The sequence below is a fragment of the Stegastes partitus genome, unplaced genomic scaffold (genome assembly GCF_000690725.1).
Source record: "Stegastes partitus isolate 25-593 unplaced genomic scaffold, Stegastes_partitus-1.0.2 Scaffold123, whole genome shotgun sequence".
Lineage (NCBI taxonomy): Eukaryota > Metazoa > Chordata > Actinopteri > Pomacentridae > Stegastes > Stegastes partitus.
Genome location: NW_007577854.1, coordinates 84,370 through 99,866, shown reverse-complemented (window position 1 = coordinate 99,866; position 15,497 = coordinate 84,370). Strand labels below are relative to the sequence as shown.

General features: G+C 40.7%; 1 protein-coding gene across 1 annotated transcript; it reads left to right on the top strand.

Moving 5' to 3' along the window:
* The first annotated feature begins 4,474 nt into the window (after window positions 1–4,474).
* On the top strand, window positions 4,475–10,286 carry LOC103354877 (D(1) dopamine receptor-like). The gene is made up of 2 exons (XM_008278459.1): window positions 4,475–4,483; window positions 8,967–10,286. Exons 1-2 carry the CDS (start codon window positions 4,475–4,477, stop codon window positions 10,284–10,286), a joined length of 1,329 nt encoding a protein of 442 aa, XP_008276681.1.
* The last annotated feature ends 5,211 nt before the right edge of the window (window positions 10,287–15,497 follow it).

Sequence of the window (15,497 nt, the reverse complement as noted above, 5' to 3'; positions counted from 1 at the left end):
AAAGTCTTATTTTCAGCAGTATTTTTAAAAAACTGCAACAACAAAGTCACAAAAGAACTCTGAGTCAATGGCTATCATTTGTGACATAAGAATTAAATCTAAAGTCCACTTTTATCATCCCCTTGCTGCTGTCGTTCTTGTGGCACAAACATACTGGCAGCGGGTTGTCTGGAATGTCAGCACATCATGATCAAAGCAGTCAATAACTTGTCTTATTGGTTTCATCAGATGGACTAAGCTTTGCCTCCATCTAGTGGAGCTTGTAAACAAACTGTACAAACTGCTGTATTAACTCGCAGTTTAGTGTGTGTTAAGCAGAATTACACAAGAGTGACATTAAGGAAGACATTTATTCAACAGTTTCCTCTATTCTTTAGTTATCAACACTATACAGGTTACTGCATACATTTTTAGCTATTCTAATGCAGACTTTTAGCCTTGTTGTTCATCACGAGTTGGTTTGTCTGGTCTGCATGACATCAACGGTGACAAGAGATTGACAAGTGTATTGATCCCTAGTGGTCCCTAAATGGTTGCTACTCAAGATAAAGAGACCCAACAATGAAATGACTCGCCTGCTGAACTTTGATCACATTGACTCCAACTTATCCTCATGCAGGAGATTGTATTCTCAGAGACTTGCCGTGATGAGCGTACAGAGACAGACTATTGGATTACAGTTTCTCCAGACAGATGGTGATGATGACGCTGGTTAGAGTTCAGAGGGGGCTTTAGGTTCAGACACAGACGCAGTGTTGGGATCTATATAGAGCTGCAGTGTTTTCATTTGTTCCCAGTTTGTGGAGAATAGTGAGCAGGAACAACATGTCCTCCATCACCAAGCAGCTGTCTTCTATCAGCTGTGCACGTAAGTCTGGATCTTTCTCTTCTTATTTCGTTCTTTATTTCTTTCTTTCAAGTTAATCATCATCATGTTTTGTCTCCTCAGGCAGAAAGGTGTCTTCCTCCACCACTGAGCTCAGACTAGTTTTGTTGGGGAAGACGGGAAGCGGAAAAAGCTCAACTGCCAACGCCATCTTGGGCCGTAAAATCTTTGATTTGCAAGTCAGCAGCACCTCCGTCACCAAGCGATGTCGCAGGGCTGATGGAGAATTTCGTGGGAGAAAACTGATGCTCCTGGACACACCGGGGTTGCTGGACACTCATCAGATTCCACAGGAGGTGCAGAAGGAGTTGAGGAGGAGTGTTAGCCTTCTCTTCCCGGGGCCCCACGCTTTCCTGATTGTGGTTCAGATTGGGAGGTTCACCCAGGAGGAGAGGGATGCGGTGCGGCAGATCAAAGAGGCAATGGGCTCCCACGCTTTGAGTTTCTCCACGGTGGTTTTTACTCATGGAGACCGTCTCGAAGGAAGAACATCCGTGAAGCATTGTCTGATGGATGGAGACAGGGATCTGGCTGAGCTGGTGGCCGGATGTGGGGGCCGGTATTGTGTCTTTAACAACCAGAGCTCCAAGAGCAAGCGGCAGGTGTCTGAGCTGCTTGCCTTGGTGGATGGCATGATGCAAGCAAATGAACAAAGTTGTTACACCAGCAAATTGCTCCTGAAAGCAGAGGAGAATCTGGCTCACCAGCTGCAGGAGGAGAGCAGGCTGCTGAATGAGAAGGAGGAGATGTTTAAAAAGAAGCAGGAGGCAGCTATAAAAGACTGGTATGAAAGAGAGGTAGAGATGGTTCTTCAAAAATGCAACAGAGAAATGGAGAAGCTGAAGAAAAACCAAGAGCTTGAGAATGAGAAGGTGGTGAAACTGGCAAGAGAAATAATGACACTGGCAGAGATTCACAGGGAGGAGGAGGAGAAGATGGAAGCTCTTCAGAAAATGCTTGAGAAAGCTACTAAAATGCTGGAGGAGCAGGTTGAGCAGGAGGAGGAAAAGAGAAGATCAATGGAGGAGAAGATCCAAAAGGAAAATGAAAAGAGAGCGAGAGAGAAGGAACTTCAGCAGATACAGAAAGAGCAGGGCATCAGGCAGAAGGAGGAAATGAAGAGAGATGCCTTGCAGAAAGAGTTGGATAAATTCATCCAAAGACTGGTGGAGCAGTGCCTAAAGGGGGAGGAGAGGAAAAGGCAAATGGAAGAAATGCTCAAATGTGAGAGGGAGGAAAACCAGAGAGAAAGGGAGATGGAAAATCGAAGAGTGGAGAAACAACAAACTGTGGCCCTCCAGGAGTTAAATCTCATCAAAATGAAGATTGAGAAACAAAAAGTGACTGAAGAAAGCCTCAAGAGACAGCTGGAGGACAACCTGCGAAGAGGAAGAGAAAAGTGCGGCGAGGAAATGTCAGTGCTGAAAAAGCAGTGTGACAAGAAGTGTTCGGACACGATTGCAAAGAAACCTGCAGAGAAACACAACACAATGACAACTGGGACTGGATATGTGCAAGAGATGGGACTGTTGGGGGTGAATGTAGCTTTAGAGAGTATTGGAGCTATCTGCTGTATACAATAACAGCACAGACGTGTCATGTTTATCTCATGGCAACTATATATTTTTCATGCATGTGTTTGCTGTGACCTTATTTACTTTCTGTTTCTCAGGAATGTAGTCCTAAACCTATGATTTGACTTTTTGCTATTATTTGATTCAACCATTAACTCACAGTGAGGAAAAGAAACAAAAGTAATTCCCATGTGAAAGCAATTTCATTTCAACAAATGGATGTAATTCCTTTGTGTGTCCTAAATCAGCAAATGCACAAAAATAGCACAAAGTCTCAAAAACGATGGAGATAATCTGATTATCAGATGCCTGCTCTCTGCTTGGTACTGCTGTCTCTGTCTCCATCATCTAAATCTGTATTCAAATAAAACCCTATTGCCATTAATAAACATTACTGTTTGAGTGCTATTTTAGACTTTCTTTGCCAATGCTGTGACTTTCGCTGTGCCATCTGGTCGCGTCCGCAGCCAAAAGGTCTGCTTTTATAGTAGTCTCTTTGAGTATGCATGTGTCATTCATTGTGTTTGTCACTGAGTGCACTTGCATTACTCATTTTGTGGGGACAACCTGTTTACACACTCACACTGTGATGACCTGCTTCCCATACAGGGACAAAATGCAATTCTTCATTATGTAAATCTTCACTATTAATCTCTTAAGACCTGGCATCTCCATGCATGGACATCACATTTTGGGTCATATTACCACAGTAGTTAATTTTCACTTTTTTTTCTTTTTTTTTTAGTATTTTATTATAATCATTATTATTATCATTTTATGATTGTTGTTTGATTTTAATTATTTTAAAAATATTTGAACAATATATATATATATTTATTTTGTTATATATATTTTTAAATTTTTATTTTCTGCATTTAATAAAAAAATTGTATCATACATGGTCTTAAGAGATTATGGCGAACACTAGATTTAAAGGTAGTTTGTAATTCGGAAATGAATGTCAAAACCCTGTGTATGTTTATTTGTGTGTGTGTGTGTATGTGTGTGTGTGCTGTGGGAAGAGAGGATATTATATTTTGAGTGCATTGTCATGACACTTTGCTGTCTGAACAAGCTATAAGGAGCAGGTAGAGGTGGAGCACTGCATGATTATTATAATAAAGTGCCTGAGGTAAAACAACAAAAACAACAACAATATAAATAAAGGAATATCTTGATATTTTGGGACTTTCTTAGTTTACTTACTTATTTGAGAGAATTAGTACCTTCTGGAGTAAACATGAAGCTACAGTCAGCAGCTGGTTACTTAGTATAAAGACAGAAAAAGGGAAGCAACAGTGACTCTGGCTCTGTCCATATGTGAAAAATCCTTCTCGATTTGTGAAGTCTGCACTGGTCACCTGGTGACCTCAGGGAAATGACACGGGTCCAGGAAGTTGATGCTATTAGTCTGGCACCAACTCTTCCTGTAAAACTGCACTGGGGATCAAACAAACAAGATACGTTAACTTGTGATTCTTAGTGCGGCTGATAGAATAACTGTGTTACCTTAGGACAGATTCAGGCAGACTGTTTCCCACTGGTCAGTCAAAGCATCTCGATGTCAAACTATGTCTTCAAACAAAGTAGAAACAGTGTTCTCTGTGCATCTTCCAGCAAAATGCAGCTGAAAAAATGCTTCTTTGCTCAAGGACAGCACATTTTCAGAGGAGAAAAGGCAGCTAGGTCACACTGATTAAAATTCCAATATGATAAAAATCCATTTTTGTTGTGCTCAGTGGTTGTCATGAAGTCGAGTCAAATGTTGTGATTGAGCTCATGTGTAGTCTATTTGAAACTTTAATAATATTAATCCAAACACATTAAGCTGGAATTTAGGCAACATGGTACTGGACTTAAAAGTTCTGTAAACACCAGTCAGACATATAAAGCATATGAAATCCATCATATTTTAAGTATGAATGAAGTTGCCTTCGCCCTAAGTCAGGGGGGATAGGCTCCAGCCCCCCCCGCGACCTTAGTGAGGATTAAGCGTAGTATAGATTATGGATGGATGGATGAAGTTCAAATGAAGGTTTGACATAAAAAAGGTAAAAAAGTTGCCTGAAAGTTTTGGATCAGCTGGAGGTCTTGTAAGGAGTTAACATCCTGATGATAAGGAACTCCAACAGTCCAACCTAAAACATTACATGCATGAACTAGTTTTTTCAGCTTCAGTCTGAGAGTGGATGTTCCTAATTTTAACGATGAAAGAAGGCTGTTCTACAGACTTGCTTTATCTCAATGAGATACTCAACAAATACTAATAATAAACAACTCCAAGGTCCACACAGCAGCTGTTTATTAGGGTCAAGTTAAAGTAAAGTTAAAGGATCTCTAAACATTTTAACTGAAACCAAACAGATTTTGGTTTAATTCTCATCACATCACTCCATTCTGGTAAATCTGTCAGGGAGGAACATGGTTAACTGACTTATTAAAAGACAGTTTTTAATTTTTAGATGTTTAGATGTTAGATGTTTAGATTTCGACTACAAGTTTGTTTACATATGAAGAGTTCATTTGCAAAAACGGATAATTCCATCCTCACAAACCTTCAGAAAACCCACTTTTCCATCATCTATCTGAGACATTATCAAACAAACTTAAGTTATCTCTGTGTTTGTCATGTCATTTCAACTGAGTCAAATCCACTCAACTTCAGTTTGATTAATGTTATCTCATGCAAACAAAAAAGTTTTCTTAAAAACTATAAAAATGTAGGTATTGTTTTTGAAAACGAACTCTTCATATCTTATGTCCTAATTTGAATTTAAACATGAATTAAAAATGATTAAAAGTGCAATAAATAAGATTCTTACAAGGTAACTTTAAAAAACAAAAAGACTAAAATATACCACCCTAAAATTCAGCATTGGTTAAAAATGTGTTATTTTTATGAGGACTGTTAAGGTCACACGACCACAGGTTAGTTTGGAGGGTCACCTATTGGATTGTGGGTCAGACGCAGTACGGCTACAGAGGAAAACCAAACGGTCCCAAAAAAAAAACATATTCTGCCCTGTTCGAGAGGGGTGCACGGTAAGGTTGAGCTTTTAAACATTTATTTGTTTCATATGTGTATATATTATTTATCGAATTGCCTTTACGTGGACCCTTCGGTGCCTTTGCTGTTATGTGCTAACATATTTGGACCCGTCTATCAACTGATGCTGTCTTAAGTGACTCGTTGTTTGAGTCCGTCTAATTACAGAGACTGTATCAAAAAACGTACAAAAACAAAACAAAAAAAAAAAAAAACAACAACAACTGAACAATTTGTATTTGAAACATTTGCTGGATTGTTTTTATTGTAGTTGTTTTCATGGTTTTCTGCTGATAAGAGGAGGAAATAAATGATCCAAAGACACCTGTATGGTGTGCAGTTACAAGTACAATAGAAAGTTACAGACGCATTGACTAGTTTTTTTTGGTATTTTTTTTTTTAGCATTAGTCTAAGACATGATTTTCCTTATTTTAACTGTATTGCGCAGGTGAATGAAGGATATTGTAGAGATTTGCTTTCATTTAAAGAGCTAATGGGCACATTCTGATCAAAAATAACTCCAAGTTCGACACAGCACCAGTTTATTTGGGTCAAGAGTTCCCTGAACATTTTTAATCGAACCAAATAAACTTTGATTAATTTCTTATTACATCCCTCCATTCTACTCTGTCAGGGATGAACATGGTTAAAGTTAATATTAACTATCAGAAATATGACACAAAAATGCATGTAAGGCAAAGTATTTATGAATCAAAACTCTAAAGTGCCCAAACAGCTTTGATAACAGCTGTCTCATTGTGCAGAGTCTTGGATTTACATATTAGATTTTCCCCAGCGTCATCAGTCCCCATGTGATCTGTGATCTGGCATTCTGCAAAGACATAAAGTGATTCTTATCTGTGAAGAAAGAAGCGATTCAGAGTTACAAGGAGAAATGAACAACAAGTATCAAGTAAATATGAATATGATGTCTCATGATTTGAATCACATTTGACCAAAACCAACCTGAACCCCAAACATGGAGGTTAATTCCACTTTTAAGAGGGCTAACAAGACTGTGACAATATCAGAACTTACCTTTCCATTTAAAAAGGATTCTAAAAAATATAATTCTTCAGCATAATTGCCTTCATTTGACAGCTGACAAACAGTAGTGGACAGATGGGTAACTCGTCGAGAGACAAATTATCCACTTACGTTTCATATGACACAGTAAAACACATTTTATGCTACTCATATTCTTGTGCAGAGGTTGAGATGCAGCTAAAGACATTTGTTGCACCCAGTTTCTTTTTCTCTCACACAGCTTGCTGCATTGACTTTTGATTGAGTACAAAACCAGATTTAAAGATTTATGAACTCTTAGGCATCTCTTCAGCTCTCTGTGATCATTTGATCCCCTGTAACGATACTGAAACCGGGGATCATCTGTGCGTGGCCGGCTGCATCCTGCACTGTGTCTGTGGAGATGTGGAGTTTGTTGCCTGCTGGGATGCCAACCTAGTGAAAGGAAACATCGGGCTGCTCCTTCAGTTTCAGCACCAAGGTGATAAAAAGTGAAGGTGGACTGTTCTGCTTTCTTAAATATTAGCAGCACATTGAAGAAGCAGGCTGAGCAAACATGACTCACAGCACCTCCACATGATCCACATAGTGTTGCTGACAACATCATTGTCCTCAACAATCAATGCTCTACTTCCAGTTTCCATGATTTCTCCCCTGTTGTAACATTGCTGTTCTCATTCCAGGCCGTGTGAGTCGGGGTGACTGCGAGTATTTCCAGGACAGACGTCCTGCCAGTGACTGTGACCCTGACAGTGGGATGAGGGCCTCGGTGGAAACATGTCTGCTGGGAGCCACTGAGCAGGAAGGTGATGACACTGAGGAGACCATAACTTACTGAGGGGGGGAGAGAAAGCATCCAACACGCCATAATGTAGTAATGTAACTCACACTTGGCACACAGTTACATTGAATATTAAAGACATGTGACACATGTGCAAATTTAATTGCATGAGGAAAAAACTAAAACAAGACAAATAAATTCTATCTGACACTCAAATTCTATCTCATCACATTCATTTGTTCACTTTTTCACCAGGAAAATAATTTGAGACAATTAGAGACTAACTTAAAAGCAAACGTTTCTCTCTGTTGAATAAGTAGCCAAAAGAGCTGTAGCAGTGGATATACAGAATGTGTGTTTATAGATGTGTTTGGTGTACTGTATTTGTACTGAATGTCCACATGTATATGCTAGGTTTATGTTATGATGTGCATGTCATGGCTAGTGGTTTCTTGTCTGAGAACATTAATACAATCAATAGAAGAAACTGCAATTCAAAGGACTTTCCTGGAGGTTAAAAAGGGGGAGGGAATGTCACTTACAGAAGCAGTTTTGAGAAATACAAAATACTTTTCTCTTTTCGTTACAATGTAGTCTAATTAATAAGGCAGCAAACAGATAATCATAGATGCAAAATCTAGACCCGTATTAATAATTGTATTAAAAAATAAGTTGAAGTAAAATGAATCAAACCAAATAGCCTCCGATAAAAGATTAAAAGAAAAGTCTCATGAGTTGCTCACAAGAAGTCCAACGTAGTGGATGAGAGATTATGATTGAAAGACTGATTTCATAAAGTTCTAATGGTTTGTGAACAAACTTACACTTTTATTTTCATTTGGTTCTAACTACACACGATGTGACATGTATATTAAATTAATTTTAGATAAACATATTGATAAATGAGTTTTCTCTCTGCTGTTTTATCTAATTCCACTGGTCAGTTTTACCTTTCAGCTTTATTAAATTACCCCAGTTTTCCCCACAGTTCTAATATACATCGTCTGTTTTATTTGTAATTTTTCACCCTTCTTTATCTTATTTTTTTATTGCTGGGATTTTATGCTGTTTCATTTTTGGTACTTTCATGTGCAATATTCTGTTTAATTAAAAATGAAAGGGAATAACTGTATGTCTTTGGTATAAAATTAAAGCACTCACTTGCTTTTACTGCTGCCATGTTTACAGCAGTTTAAGTAAGTCAGTCTTAAGCTGGGCTTCAACAGAACCACTAATCAGTGTTCAGTGAGATTTCGGAGAAATGGGACAAAAACATCGGGACAAGAGATAAAATATAAAATAGTAATGCGGAATAAAGTGGAATTACAGAGGTAATTAAAAATGGCTCGACATGATTTCTGCTTTTCTCAAGTGGCAAACTTCTCTACGCGTCTCGGAGCTGTGTGTCAGCACTGAGTACCAGCTGGTGGTGCATGTGGTCCCCTGAAAGTCTGCTCTGCGCTCAGAGCAGCAGCTCAGATCAGCCCGACCGGAGCAGGACGCACGATCTGCACCGTGAGCGACTGTTTCGCCTCGTGTTTGTGTTATCAACACGGATGGGTTAGATTCATGTCCTTTCCATTTGTCATGTGGCCGAGGCAATGAATAACACAACCGGCTTGGCACCGGTGGGAGCCGGCAGCCGGGACGAGTTACCAGCGCACCGAGTCTTAACCGGCTGCGTCTTGGCGCTGCTCATCATTTGGACGCTTTTAGGTAACTTCACAGTGTGCGCAGCTGTTTATCGCTACCGGCACCTGCGCGCAAAAGTGACCAACATCTTCATCGTGTCTCTGGCTCTATCGGACCTTCTTGTCGCCGTGCTGGTGATGCCATGGAAAGCTGTGGCCGAGGTGGCCGGTTTCTGGCCATTTGGAGGCTTCTGTAAGACCTGGTTGGCCTGCGACATCATGTGCTCGACGGCCTCCATCCTCAACCTGTGCGTCATCAGCGTGGACCGGTACTGGGCCATCTCCAGCCCGTTCCGCTACGAGAGAAGTATGAACAAGAAGGTGGCCTCCGTTATGATCGGCGTGACGTGGACAGTGTCCCTGGTCATCTCCTTCGTCCCCGTGCAGCTGAACTGGCACCGGGCAGAGATCGGTGACCCGGCCGCGGAGGTTGTGGCGCACCACGCTGGGCGTATCGATGGGAGCTGTGACTCCAGCCTGAGCCGCACCTACGCCATCTCCTCCTCCCTCATCAGCTTCTACATCCCCGTAGCGATCATGATTGTCACGTACACCCGCATCTACCGGATAGCCCAGATGCAGATCCGGATGATATCCTCGTTGGAGCGCGCGGCAGAGCACGCGCAGAGCTGCCGTTCGGACGTACCTGAACTGTTTCCTCACCTGTGCACGGAACTCGGTGCCAGCTCGTATCAGTCTCAGATCAGCCTTCATCCGGATTCCCAGCGCTCGACTCAGTCACACCGCGAGCTCAAAGTCTCCATCAGAAAAGAGACTAAAGTCCTGAAAACTCTGAGCATCATCATGGGCGTCTTCGTCTGCTGCTGGCTGCCTTTCTTCATCCTGAACTGCGCTCTGCCCTTCTGCCCCGGCCCGGGGGCTCCGGGGGGCCAGCGGGGCCCTTACTGCGTCAGTGAAAAAACCTTTGACGTGTTCGTGTGGATCGGCTGGAGCAACTCGTCCCTCAACCCGGTCATCTACGCGTTTAACGCGGACTTCCGAGACGCGTTCTTGCGCCTGTTGCGCTGCCGCGGACAACGCTGCTTGGCGGCGGTGAGCGCAGCGGTGGAGACGATGATGGCGAGCAACGAGGCCGTGAACCCGAAGCGAGAGAGCCCGCTGAAGCTGAGGCTGGACGTCTCCTGTGCCACAAACACCAGGGGGAGTGAGGACAGCGGGAACACCACGATGACTGTGTTTTATCACAGAGGGACAACCTCGGAGCAGGTGAAGGACACCGAGGAGAGGAACAAGGCCAGACTGACGCAGATACCCATATAAGTGACATGGTTCAGAATAGACACTTGAGGGGTCAGAGAGCAGATCCTACCCTGGTTGTACAGGAGAAGGGAAACGCAGCATTGAAACACAATGAAGTTTGCACTTCAGTAAGTCTTAGTCATTCAAACATCTTTGTAAAAAGAAGCAGGCAATAAACCCTCCTTCTGGGATCATATATAGCACATACAGGCTATAATCTCTAATTTTACCACACATCTGAAAATCATGAAATGTAATTTTCTCTTGTGGTTTCATATTTTGGGATAATTGTAGGCAGAGCTGGTGACTATGAGCGATAAATAATTTCAGACTTGAGGCTGTAAATTAAAATGCAAGCTTAGATGGGAAACATTGACTAGGTTTTTAGTTGCTTCAGTTAAATGAAATGTCAACATTGAAAAGATAATATCCTGCTGTCTTTACTTAGTCTATTCAAGTAATTTTCAAAGAAATCAAAACAGAGACTTGTAGGATAGTCAGCGCCTTGAATCGAGCCTGGAGAGGTGCAGTCTTAGATGCTGAAACACCATAATTTGGGATTGCTGAAGTGCTTTTTTATTTTTTCAAGTTTGAGCAAAGAAGTGAAATTGTTTTTTCCCATTTAACTTGGAAAAAAAAAAAATCTACGATTTATCAAAATACTATACTCGTGAGGACATGGTGCCAGCACCCTGCAGTGTGACCATTCAAGGTCAAATGGCAAGCTTTGTTCTCTCCCTTTCCTCGCCTTGGAGAGAGATTTGTCAGAGGTCAGGATTTCTTTGAATCTCTAGAAATGGGATTATATAACTAACTCACATTTGCACCCGTCAGCTTTGCATCTTGGTAGATGCACTGTGCACTCTATTTCCCCCCCCTCTCTCTACCTCCTGGAAGAAACAATCATGAATAATTTGTAAAGGTTGTTCCTGCGAAAGATGCCCTGACCAGCGAGAACACAGAAGCTTTTACGGTGACAACACTCAGAAACACAAGATGTGATTCCATGCAGTGAGGCTGATGCAGGAATTGGGACCATATAAATAGAGGCTCGCTGTCTCAATAACATCTGTTAATTTTTGTTTAATGACACTTCCTTGTTCCTGTTAAATATGGAAGCCCGTGTTATAACCTCAAGGAGCCACAAGCCTTAACGGAACCAACAAAACCCATGATTCCCTTCTGTTTTTGTTCATTAGTATAGAATTTAAAGAAATAATTTGAGATTTTGGAAACTATTCTTTTTTTCAAATTCTTGCTGAGAGCGAGAGAAGAGGATTGATATCGCTCATATTCAATGTAGCAAATATCACAAACTAGCAGCCAGAGAGTTGAGCTGAGCATGAAGAAGTAACACAATCTGCCTACGAATACCAGTACCAGCCCTCCAAAGTCACTCACCTGCTCTTTAAAAGTATAGAATTTAAAATAGTGCAGCATCTTTACTGAGTCCTACTGTCACAACCAGGTTTCTAGGCAACAAGTGGAGACACTAAGTCACTTGTATAGCCACTGAAAAACCACAAATTGTAGTTTTATATTTCGTTTGTTGTGCGGACTAAGCAAACAAGGTTTCTTTGGGCAACACTGATTCCCTTATTATTTCTCATGATACTCGTGTGTATGGTTAGCTTGTCAGACAGTGTTGCGGTTATACAGTCAGCATGTTAGCGATCCAGAGTAGCAGCTTAAAATTGGCTCTGAAATGGCTGCTGGTTGACATGTAGCCTTAATATTCTGGGTTTCAGGGGCACCGCTATAGCTCACCTGGTTGAGCTGGCGTCCCATGTGCAGGGCTGCAGTCCCGATGTGGAGGTCATGAGTTCGAAGCTGTGACTCGAACTCACACATGTCCTCCCCCCATTCTTCTCCCCCACTTTCCTGTTTCTCTCTCACTTCACTATCAAATAAAGGCACAAAGGCCAAAAAAAATAACTTTAAAATATTCTGGGTTTCAGTCACTATTTCACATTCGCTCTGCTGCCTGACAAAAAAAAAACAAACAAAAAACACGTAAATGAGAACAGTTTTATTAGGAATGTGGCTGTGTTAAAATGTAGTAAATGTCAGCACGGAGAGCAGGAGAGAAGCGAACGGATGTAAACACTGACAGAATTTAGGTGGCCACAAATGGCAACATAAAAACCTACAGAGCCTGTCTAGTTGTATGTGATTAGATTAACGGCAGAAGTAAACGTCTTCATTTCTTAACAGCTTTTACTTTAGATATCTAGGCTCATAACAACCACAAAACAAAAATAGATTTGTACCGTATGGGACCTTTTAAAGCAATAGCTTGAGATTTTGGCAGATACACTTTTTTGCTGTCATGCTGAGAGTCGTGGAACTAAACTCTACATTATACATGGGCCTCGCTCAGAAACATTTAAATTGCAGTTTCCTTAAGCCTGTGGCGTCCATTTACATTCGTTTTCATCTATGTTTCAAACCTTCCTCCTGAAAAGAGTTAATGAACCAATCAAGAACCGTGACACACAGTTCCTACTAATGCCTTATTGAAATCTGTTGTGTGTGCACTGGCTTCTCTGTGAGCCTCTGCAGCTTTGCGTGTCATTGGTGAAGCATAATTAAAGCATTCTCATGTCTATGTGGTAATGAAACTACTGCAATGTAGCTCACATAATGACTGCAAAGAGGGAGAAATGGCTCCTGATTTAACACATTGTGTCACGTTTCCTAAATCTGTGGGAAAGGATGAAGTTTAAGAACATTATTTTTTACCTTTTTGAGGGTTAGAAGATGATAAATGTTTTGGGTGCAGTTGCCAGGCAACCGGCTGAGCGATATAGAAATATATTTCTTCACTTGGAAAAGTAACTTGCAAGATATATTGAAGCTTTACAGGTGTTGGCAGGTGGATTTAGGCTGGTTATCTTTGGCCAGAGCTCCAGACATGAGTATGAGTGTTAGTTTTTCCACCTAACTCTTGGCTAGAAAGCAAATAAATGTATTTCAAAAAATTTTAAAATTCTTAAATTTACAGCAGCCATTAATAGTCTCGACGTCCAGTTTCACTGAAAATGTATGGAGTGAACACTTTCTATCTGTAGTGGCCACCAGCGATAACATGTTTGTGTCTGTGTAATGCACGACTTGGAAAACATAGTCTACTGTGTAATTGTTTCCAGAGGGGAAATATGTGCATCCTTATGGTATTCGTGGTGTAATGGGCTTTTAACCTACATAGGACACCCATCAGCTGCAGGCGTGCAATGCGTATAAGAATAGTCACCGTACCAAAGAGGATTAATTAAACAAAGGTCAAATAAATTTTTTAAATGTGCAGATGTAGACTGCTGAGTGAGAAAAGTCTTCACAGATCTGAATGGAAGTCAGTTCATGGTAAAGTGATTTCATTGTTTAATATTGACTGACAAATGTCTGTCCTTATTTTATTCTCGTGTCTCCCAAAAGGAGCTCATTGCATTAACATTCCTCCCAGGGTAGTTCGCAGAGGGAAGCTTTTTATGGGCCACACCTGCCCACCCTGAATGTGAGAGACTTAAATGAGCCCTCGAGGCTGCAGGCAAATCAGAGCGAGTGAGGAAGAGAGAGTGTTTCAGAGGGAAGTGTTAATCGATTCGTGTACTTCAGGTTGGAGAATTCATCTAACAAGGGTGACTTCTGCCCTGAGGTCTCAGCATACGGGGAGTTTTAAGTGAAGAGTGAGCAAATTTTACTTTCAATAATATTCATATTAAGTAAGTTTCGCCAGCTCTGGGCAGATGACATATTTTGTTGATTTTTTTTAAAGTAAAGAGAAGAAAATCCAACCTTTCCTCCAAACAGACATGACAAGCGAACCCATTTCCAAATGTTAATGTGCTGTTACTTTTTATCTCATGAACTTAAAGAAGAAAATATTAAACAGTAATTGTGACTAGGTGCACTCCTCAGCTTGTTAAGGCTGAGAACATCCTTGTTAGGAGGTCTGAAGTAGTAGCACTACCAAATATTTTACATAAAAAAAATTAAACAAGAGTTAAAGGAAAATCCTGAAACAAAGTTACAGTAAATTATTGTTGCAGATTTTTCTCGTTGCTGATCTTGGGCCTAGTTTGTTTCAATCTCTTAGGTGAGTTTTTCAAAACTTTCTGACTTGTAACCGTTTGCAATGTTGATCCAACTTCTATGTAATGCAGCCCCTTTGCAATTTCTATTGCAAAACAAAGATTTGATCTCCTTTCCTACATCGCATGGCCACTCAGATTTATCCTGTGGACTCTGGAAGGGTCACGACATCTGGATTGGTAACACATACATGTAAATGCATCTCACTGAGTGGAATCGATGTAGAAGTACATCAGTTACAGCTTCTTTGCTCCTGTTCACTGAGACTGGTAAGAAATGCCTTTGAAATCACTGATCTCTGTTCGAAACTTTAATTTGACTTTAAAGTTGTTTTCCAAAGACACAAAAAAACTGTCTCAAAAATGTCTATTATAATTAGAACGCACATGTGTATGTCAGATACATGGACTCGCATCCATGTTTTTTTTTTTCTCTTATCCAGTTGGCAAAGTCTTTCGATCTGAAAGACCTTATAATCCCCTTTGGTCTCTTTCAGGGCATCAGATCATGTTGTTGCATTGTTTGCTGCAATAATCCTCATGTTACAGAGGGAGAGGTCCCTGATCGCTGCATTACTACAGACACACGAGGAACACAGATTTACAGATGTACTTACAATCATGTCTACATGAATCATATATCCTATATATCCTTTCTATTTTGTGTTTGGGAAGGCCCTGAGCAAGTCTGAGAAGTAAACATTGTGTGCACTCTTCGTTCATGAATGTACATTCAAGTGAATGAATCTGAATGATTCTTGTGGAAAAAAAGAATTAGGTCAGACAAGACTGAAAAAGGAAAAAGCAATGGGAGAGTTTATGTGTTTGTGTGTGTGAGAAAATGAAAGAAAATGAGGATTTAAGGGAGAAATGTGGAGATTTTTTTTTGCATCAAGGGAAATGCAAGTGCCCAGAAAGGTGGCTGGGACACATACAATAAAGAAAAAGTTACTCAACAGTTTACCAAAGCAGATTTAACGTTCATTTTAGTAAACATTAACATTTATTGCTCTTAGCCATGCTTAGAAATTCCATTTTGTTGGACAAAGTAGATTCTATGCAACAAGTAAATAATCATTTTGACATATATGTTGCAAGACAGAGAACATAGCTCCTACATTTGTCTCAGTTTTTTTTTTTT